Below are 9,915 nucleotides of genomic sequence, written 5' to 3'. Positions count from 1 at the left end.
TGTGTGTGTATATATATATTTGTTTGTTTGTTTGTTTTGAGATGGAGTCTTACTATGGCACCCAGGCTGGAGTGTAGTGGCACAATCTCGGCTCACTGCAACCTCTGCCTCCTGGGTTCAAGTGGTTCTCCTGTCTCGGCCTCCCGAGTAGCTGGGATTACAGGTGCCTGCCACCATGCCCAGATAGATTTTGTATTTTTAGTAGAGACAGGGTTTCACTATGTTGGCTAGGCTGGCCTTGAACTCCTGACCTGCAGTGATCCTCCTGCCTTGGCCTCCCAAAGTGCTGGTATTACAGGCGTGTGGTTTGTTGAATGCTCAAATGTGGAACCCAGGGAAATGGAGGGCTGACTGTACTTTGATAATATTTCAGCATACAAGCTGAAAAGTTTCATTACATTGTCAGCATTCAGCTAAAGAAGAATCTCCGAAGTGTGAAGATTCTAATTAATTCAGTACACTGTTCAACATGTTATGTATATAACCATCCCATCACAACTTGGGGCAGATAATATTTCATTTGGAGGGGATGTTATACTACAAATGGTCCCTGAATTCTAAACTTCCAACGTACACAAAAACAAACACTCTTATTTGCTGTCATGGGAGTCTATAGTGCCTTTAAGAGTAATTATTTTGGGAAAAATGAATGAAAGATTTTAGATCAGTGATTCTGTAAATGTAGTCTATTTAGATTCATCTAAGGAGTCTGTATAAAATGCATATTCCTAGGGTCCAGATCCATGGCATTTAAATTTTGTGGATGATGGAGCCCAAAAATCTGTATTTTGACAACTCCCCTCTCTTTCTCATGTTTAAATTGCCCTTTGAGTACTACTCCTAGAGTATAGGGAGAACAAATCTAAAAAGAGTATAGTCACTTAAGGTACTGAAATAAAGGGAACATACTGCCAATTTCAAAAAGTTCATACTGGTCTAACTTCAAACTTTTCATTTAAGTGAAATGTACTTTTTCATCTTGCTTTGTCTTAGAGTCAAATTGCCATTTCTACAGTTTTGCCCAGGAAAAGTCTTGTGTCTAGGAAAGAGAAAATACCCTCCACTTTAGCCTTATGTCTTTCCCAGTCATAGGGGTCCCAAGTCCTGGGATTAGAAACTCCAGCTATTATTGCCAGTACATCAAAGGGCAAATCAATGCATGGACTGACCTGTGGACTAGCCTCCTTCCCTTTTCCTACCTCTCCTGTGGGAAAATATGCTACAATTTCAACAACTAAAAGACATCTAAATTTTTGGAACTTTATGAGTTTTGGCCTGCCCATATTTAGGTATTAATGAAAAGATTGTATTTTATATCTTCTTCAATAACTATATTTATTTTTTAAAGACCTAACAGAATTTCATAATAAAATGGATTCCTCTAAAAATGCTGTTACTACTCCCAAAGAATGAGATTTACAAAAATCCTTAGAGGTGTATCTGTTTAGTAACAAGCTTTGTTATTTCATATGTTTGACATGCATAATTTGGAGCAATTAAGATTGTAACATGTTGCTTAAATTCAATAAACTCTCTTGGTCCTGAAGCTACCTTTGGATTTGGTGGATTAATAAAATGCATATTTCAGGAATATTGAAATGTAAATTAATTCATAATATGTATGCTTTAAAGAAGATACGGTAAAGATTCATTGATTGAGCTTTGAGTTGGATTGACCTCAGGAGAATCTAAAGTTCTGTGAGGATTTAAAGTTAAGTGCAATGTCTTTAATCTAGAGGCAATAGAAAAAACCCAACTCCCGAAGACCAAGTCTGCCCAAAATGATGTTTACATACTATGTTCCTTTTTGTTTGTTTGTTTACTTTTACCATAGGCCATAAACCACTCAAGATCATAAGATGATCTTAAGAAGATTACTCATTTGATGAGTTTAACAACAATATCATTTGGTTCTGTTACTCTGTTCTTGATTTACTCTCCCAATTAAACAGCATTTTTATTCAGAGGCCACCTAACAGGTGGCAAAGAGGTTAGTTCTCCTGATGGTCTTTTGGAAAAGACATGCTGCAGCTCCATAGAGACAATTAGCAGAAGGGTTGGGACCGAGTATTTGATAAAACACTCCAAGTTGGAAACAATTTCCTCTTGTAAAACTTCTGTTTCTTTATTGAAAGTTTATAAAAAGACAAATGGGAAAAAATTGCTTTAATATGATGACTTTTGTAATCAATTATTGGATAAAATAGATTTTTATTTTGAAAACAACCACTATAAGATTACACTGAACTAGTCCTTTTCAGTTTTTAAGATTTTTTTTTATGGAAGAAATGAAGCATTACATTTGTTGTCTTTCTTTCCTTCTGTATTTTCCTATAAGTGCAAATTATTTTTTTTTACACAAAATATTGTAGTAACCAAAATAGAATTGTGCTATTTTGTCTGTTTTGTTAAATCATTTCTCTGTAGAAAAATGAAGTGTTGATGACATTTTTTCATTGCTTTTTTTCTTTCTACTCTGTCAGATCAGTATGCATTCTGTCGATATATGATTGACATGTTTGTCCATGGGGATTTAAAACCAGGTATTCCAAGCAATTCTTGTACTTGTCTGTTTTAATAGTCTTTGTTTCTAAGATTGTTGGCTTTTTATGTACCTAACTGTATTTTCATTTTTTAAGAATTGCATAATGCATGTGTAGATCTAGAATAAAACCAATAAAAAGCAGCGGTAATAACTTGCATTAAGGTCTTAATTTTACTTTCAGTCACTGCATGGCCTATTGCAAATGAAGTCAGCTGAAATGTAAAATACATGCTAATATCTCTCTATATAAATAATGCTAAAATCTTTAATAATGTCTTGAAGTGAAGCAGTGAATCATCTTATTTTATTCTTGGTAAACTTAGAAGAAAAGACCGATGACAATGAAAATATCTTTCTTTTCTTAGTAGTGAATATAATTCATATTAAAATCATCACATTGCAAATATTTATGCTTTGTTTTCCAAAACTTTAAAATTGTCTCCCTTATACATGAAGTTGGTTTAGCCACTCCAAAGAACTGTTGATGGAGATAAACTTGGAATTAATATTCAAAACAATGGGGAAGGATATTGAGTTAAAGGAATATATCTACCTTGTCTTATATCTTTAATTGTTGTCCAGAGTATAAAAAGATATTTTTTACTAACATCTGAACTAAGTATGAGTAACTTGATTGCTTGTACTATGCCTTTTGCAGATTTATAAAAGGACAGAACTATGTTCATGTTTGGAAAAATATTTCCAAGAAGACAGTATTGTTAAGAAAGGAGCTCATTTATAAGAGAATAAATGAAGCTAATTGCTTAAATCCAGCTATATTTTTATTTTCTTAACTGTTTTTGTGAAAGCCTTTCTAAAATATATAATTATAATTTATGCGTATGTTGTCAAAGAGACATTTCATTTCTAAAACAAATAGGTAACACATCTAGGCTCTAGACAACTAGATAATGAGAACCTTTGACTCCAGAAAATGTTGTTGATCCCAGAAATTTATTCTAATTAAATAATTTCCTCCTCCTCCTCCTCTTTTCCTTCTTCTGCATTTTCAGTAAGAAATTTAAATGAGGAGGAAAATCGTGAAATATTATAACTTAATAGGTGAAATTAATTACTATCGATGTTTGNAAAACAACCACTATAAGATTACACTGAACTAGTCCTTTTCAGTTTTTAAGATTTTTTTTTATGGAAGAAATGAAGCATTACATTTGTTGTCTTTCTTTCCTTCTGTATTTTCCTATAAGTGCAAATTATTTTTTTTTACACAAAATATTGTAGTAACCAAAATAGAATTGTGCTATTTTGTCTGTTTTGTTAAATCATTTCTCTGTAGAAAATGAAGTGTTGATGACATTTTTTCATTGCTTTTTTTCTTTCTACTCTGTCAGATCAGTATGCATTCTGTCGATATATGATTGACATGTTTGTCCATGGGGATTTAAAACCAGGTATTCCAAGCAATTCTTGTACTTGTCTGTTTTAATAGTCTTTGTTTCTAAGATTGTTGGCTTTTATGTACCTAACTGTATTTTCATTTTTTAAGAATTGCATAATGCATGTGTAGATCTAGAATAAAACCAATAAAAGCAGCGGTAATAACTTGCATTAAGGTCTTAATTTTACTTTCAGTCACTGCATGGCCTATTGCAAATGAAGTCAGCTGAAATGTAAAATACATGCTAATATCTCTCTATATAAATAATGCTAAAATCTTTAATAATGTCTTGAAGTGAAGCAGTGAATCATCTTATTTTATTCTTGGTAAACTTAGAAGAAAAGACCGATGACAATGAAAATATCTTTCTTTTCTTAGTAGTGAATATAATTCATATTAAAATCATCACATTGCAAATATTTATGCTTTGTTTTCCAAAACTTTAAAATTGTCTCCCTTATACATGAAGTTGGTTTAGCCACTCCAAAGAACTGTTGATGGAGATAAACTTGGAATTAATATTCAAAACAATGGGGAAGGATATTGAGTTAAAGGAATATATCTACCTTGTCTTATATCTTTAATTGTTGTCCAGAGTATAAAAGATATTTTTTACTAACATCTGAACTAAGTATGAGTAACTTGATTGCTTGTACTATGCCTTTTGCAGATTTATAAAAGGACAGAACTATGTTCATGTTTGGAAAATATTTCCAAGAAGACAGTATTGTTAAGAAAGGAGCTCATTTATAAGAGAATAAATGAAGCTAATTGCTTAAATCCAGCTATATTTTATTTTCTTAACTGTTTTGTGAAAGCCTTTCTAAAATATATAATTATAATTTATGCGTATGTTGTCAAAGAGACATTTCATTTCTAAAACAAATAGGTAACACATCTAGGCTCTAGACAACTAGATAATGAGAACCTTTGACTCCAGAAAATGTTGTTGATCCCAGAAATTTATTCTAATTAAATAATTTCCTCCTCCTCCTCCTCTTTTCCTTCTTCTGCATTTTCAGTAAGAAATTTAAATGAGGAGGAAAATCGTGAAATATTATAACTTAATAGGTGAAATTAATTACTATCGATGTTTGTGTATAGTAACATAGCATAATTGGAAATAAACCTTCAGGAAGGTAGTGTGATATGGTGGAAAGACAAGGCTTTGGATAGAAATACAGTGATAATTCTTAACTCCATCCTTTTCTAGTATTAGGTCTTGAGCAAATAATTGAACTCCACCTCATCTTTAGTGTTCTTACATTTAAAATGAAGACCACAGTCAGAACCTTGCATTGTTGACAAACCATCTAGTGACTATAAACAAATGTTACAACTTTAATTCATTCATTTCACCACTGCCTGCCTGGTGAGTTCCCTACATGAAGAGAACCTCTCAATACTTACAAGTTTCAGTCTGTATATATCAAAAATTCAATGTTAGAGCTGGGTGTGCTGGCTTATACCTGTTGTCCCAGCACTTTAGGAAGCTGAGGCAGGAGGATCACTTCAGCCCAGGAGTTTGAGACTAGCCTGGACAACGTAGAGAGACCACATCCCTACAATTTTTTTTTTTTTTTTTTTTTTGAGACGGAGACTCACTCTTGTCACTCAGGCTGGAGTGCAATGGTGTGATCTCGGCTCACTGCAACATCTGCCTCCTGGGTTCAAGTGATTCTCCCACTTCAGCCTCCTGAGTAGCTGGGATTACAGGCCCCTGCCACCATACTCGGCTAAGTTTTGTATTTTTAGTAGAGACGGGGTTTCACCATGTTAGCCAGGCTGGTCTCGAACTCCTGACCTCAGGTTATCTGCACGACTCGGCCTCCCAAAGTGCTGGGATTACAGGCGTGAGCCACTGCGACTGGCCAAAAAAGTAATAAAAATTATCTGGGCATGGTGGTACGTACCCATTGTCCCAGCTACTTCGTACGGTGAGTTGGGAGGATTGCTTGAGCCCAGGAGGTTGGGACTGCAGGGGTGTATGAGCTATGATGGCACCATCACATTCCATTCTGGGCTACAGGGTGAGACCCTATCTCAAAATAAATAAACAATTTAAAAATTCAATTTAGTCGGGCTCGATGGCTCATACCTATAATGCAAGCACTTCGGGAGACTGAGGCGGGTGGATCACCTGAGGTCAGAAGTTTGAGACCAGCCTGGCCAACATGGTGAAACCCTGTCTCTACTAAAAATACAAAAATTAGCCAGGTGTGGTGGTGGGTCCCTGTAATTCCAGCTACTTGGGAGGCTGAGGTAGGAGAATTGCTTGAACCTGAGAGGCAGAAGTTGCAGTGAGTCGAGATCTTGCCCCAGTATTCCAGCCTGGGTGACAGAACAAGACTCCGTCTCACAAGATCAAAAGTTCAATTTTAGGTCAGAGGTGTGCTAACCATTTTGTTCACCTGTGTTGGTTCAAGAAAGTCATACTCTACACATAATTTTTATAAAGTCAACTAGGTGTTTACTTACATATGAGATGAGATGAATCTATGTTGCTGATGAGCATGAATTAATAAATGAGTAACATGTATTATTTTCTTCATATTCCATTAGTTTTAAAATTTCATCACCTGAAGAAAATAATGTATTTTCTGTCCCACTGAAATAATTCATAGTAGTTATTTATTGATCATAAAATATAATTCCTAAGAAAGTCTCAGGACACAGAGAACCATGCACTAAGAAATTCAGTGAGGGATGCTAGTAGTTTAACAGTCACAATACCAATCATTTCTTTCTGAAAATCTAACAGAGTAAGGTCAGAAGAAATAATAAAATCATCTATGCATGAAGCAAAGATGATTTTGTAATGACTACACAGAGAGAACCCTTCTAAAGGCATATGCAAACATACTCTTAAAAAGTCCTAAGTTCAGATCTACACACTATAGAGTATTGCAACCCCTAAAAATAATGCCCAGTTCTATAGGATTAGATTCCTTTGTACCGTTAATTGACTTACTAATTGACTTCTTAATTTATTTAATCTACCTACATTCATTATTTTGAAGGTTTAAGAAACGAAAGAAATACTTGAAAAGCGAGTATTTCTTGTCCAGGAGTTGGAAAGGAAGAAGGGAGAGAAGGGAAGCCTTTGTAGTATGCCTGTTGTTTCATTTAATAAATGATATGATGTTATGTAAATGTACCTAAACAAAGTTCAGGAATATTCTTTGTCAGCGTGGCAATACAAAACATGCAGTGAAAAAGCCCTAAATATGACTTGCATTTTCAAAAATAAGGAATGAGAAACACAGATTTAATCTGGGGATATTAATTTAGAGAAAATGTAAGTGATGAGACATTGACTCTGACTGACAAAGAATAAGACAATTCTTGCCAAGTTTATTGCTCTGCATGTATCCACTATTTATAAAACATTTGTGCTTCCATCTGTTTCTGTTTGGGATTAGTGGAACACCTGTTATTGTTTAGCTAGAGTTCATTATTAATTATTGGTAATGAGTTTTTAAAACTATAATTTGATTTTCCCTCTGGGATTCAGTTTTTCCTTTGTAGAATACTGTCACACCCTCAAAAGTAGCCCAAATTGCAGTTCTAATTTGAAAACCCTTGCTGATGAAATGTGCTGACACGATGACATAAGTCACAAGTTTTGCCTTTTATCCCGTCAAATAAAATGCTTCTAAGATATCCTTAAAATTTTTAGCTAAGATTTTGTCTATAACCTGAAGATTAATTGAATTGCTCTTTCTGATTTTCTGTTGTGAATAGTGAATATGCACTATCCTAGGGTCAGTGATAATCCTCAATTCAATTATAGGGACCATCTTAATAAACCAGTATAAATTATAAATATCTGCTCATTTGGTTGTATTGAATCAAAATTCTCTTGTATTGACTCACTCTATATTAAGTTGAAACATGAAGAAAATTATAAATTATATTTTCTTCAGTGAACGCATGCTATCAACATTGGTCCTATGGGCAACTGGCATAGACCTGTATCTACGTTTCGTAATTTTAGGTATATTATGAACACCGAAGATCTCCCCTCTCCAGAAATACTTTCTCCTTTTAATGACCTAACATCTTCATATTGAGATTTTTTGGTTGTGCGGATGGTCAGCATTACATAGGATGTGTTTCAGTAACTCATAACCCACCTTAGGGAAGACAGAGAGAGGAGGGCTGGGGAGAGATTGAGCGAGAAAGAAAAAGATTGATTCTGTCTTATGGTAGCTGTCTTGAAACTGACTAACCTCCACTTTTTTTCCTAGAGTTTACAGTAGTCTACTTGTCACTTACTCATAAGAGAACTATTAAAACTGGTCAAGATAGACATTATTTGCAACATCGAAACACAATTTATGGGTTTTTTTCTTTTTCTTTTTTGGAAATTGATACTACAGATGGTCAAGGTATATTCCTCCAGATTTATTTATCTTCATCAACCTTCCAGTAATTCCAATTTCCTTTTCAATTTTGTGTGGCTTACCACATTTTTCTTAAGTGACAGCTATACTGATAATTTTATTCATTTAGGTAGGCTATTTTTAAGAAAACACATCAGGATCTTGCTTGGCATTTTCATATTCCTTCTTCACCAACTTCTATCTGGGCTTAATAAATTGCGTGGGTTTCTGGGCAGAGTCACCCAAGTTAAAGAGACAAATTTCTGTAAGGAAGAAATCACATGGTTCACAGACCTCTTTATATTCTCTATAGATAAAGAAACCAATTTAAACGTCCAGTACAAGGACCAGGGCTAGTGTGCTTTTGCTTAGTAATTTTAATAATTTTTTTAGCTTTCATCTCTGTAGCTATTATGATTAAAGTTTAATATAAGTTAAAGTTTATCCCTTAGAAGTTATTCCACTATTAAAATTTTAGCTACTGTCTGACTTTTACTTGAGCCAAGAATTATGTCAAGGTAATTTATTCTGCTTTTTGTGTCATTTATTTTCTTTAAATTGAGTGTACTCACCTATCAAAATCTTCTCTGATTGTAATAAGGCATTCTTTGGCAGCCTGTATTCCAATTCAATGGGTTTTAAGTCCGTAGCTAGAAAGAGCCTCAAGGAAGTTAGTACTCTCATTTTATTAAGATCCTTTCCTTGAACTTTAGTGGTGCTTAAGTACATTTTTGGTTAAATCCCGCTGAGAAGAGGTCAAATGTAATTGCATTATAGTCACCGTTATTTAATGGTTTAATCTAATGTATTTCAGAGCTCACTGGTTGTATTAGACAAGACTAGGTATAATTTAGCTTTGCTTTAGACTTCTAAAAAAATTCCTGCTCCAAGGTAGGCATAGTTCCATTAAAACATATGCACTCTAATTCCAATCATTTAATTATTTTCACACAACAAAAGTTTCAGGAATTTTAATGTTTACTCAGTAAGTAGTTGTTGAATCCTCTCAGCAAGCTGGTAGTCCAGAAAAGAGGTAAGCTAAGACATAAATAATTGTATGATAAAGGATAACTTGATAAGTATACAATGAAGACATAGAAAATACACATTTTAATCTCAGTATACCAGGAATGAGTAGTTTTCTCTATTTATCAACCACTTGGAGTTTTAATGATTTAAAAAAATTATTTATTTTTTCTAATAGTTTACAGGAGTAGCAATAACGGGAGAGTGAAACTTTTGATAAGAATTTAAATATAGTAAAGCAAAATGTTTCTATCTTATATTCCCTGTTTTCAAAGCTATATATACTTCAAATGGGAAATATCTTCAGAAAGAAACTAACTGCTCATCAGCTATCATCTCTGAGCCTTCATTGTATTCATCTTGCAGATACCAATTTCAAATTTTGAATACATCTTTAATAGGTTCTATTGTATATTATTACTTCTGGTTTTTCTAGAACGTGCATCGTCAAAATGCAGTACTTTAATTTTTGTAATCTTTGATGGTCCATAATTTTGTTGAAAAGAAAATGTCATCTTCATTTCATAATAAAACATTTCCTTCCCTCCCTCCCTCCCTCC

At 33.8% G+C, this 9,915-nt stretch overlaps 1 protein-coding gene across 1 annotated transcript in view; it reads left to right on the top strand.

Annotated features, from left to right (window-relative positions):
- TRDN (triadin) overlaps positions 1-9,915 on the top strand; it is a 133,032-nt gene that overhangs the window by 78,605 nt on the left and 44,512 nt on the right. Inside the window, 1 exon segment of the mRNA XM_017881786.1 lies at positions 2,484-2,543. Within this exon segment, the coding sequence (XP_017737275.1) occupies positions 2,484-2,543 (60 nt within the window).

This window comes from Rhinopithecus bieti, unplaced genomic scaffold (genome assembly GCF_001698545.2).
Source record: "Rhinopithecus bieti isolate Rb0 unplaced genomic scaffold, ASM169854v2 scaffold_1060, whole genome shotgun sequence".
Taxonomy (NCBI): domain Eukaryota; kingdom Metazoa; phylum Chordata; class Mammalia; order Primates; family Cercopithecidae; genus Rhinopithecus; species Rhinopithecus bieti.
This window is presented reverse-complemented; position numbering and strand designations above follow the sequence as displayed.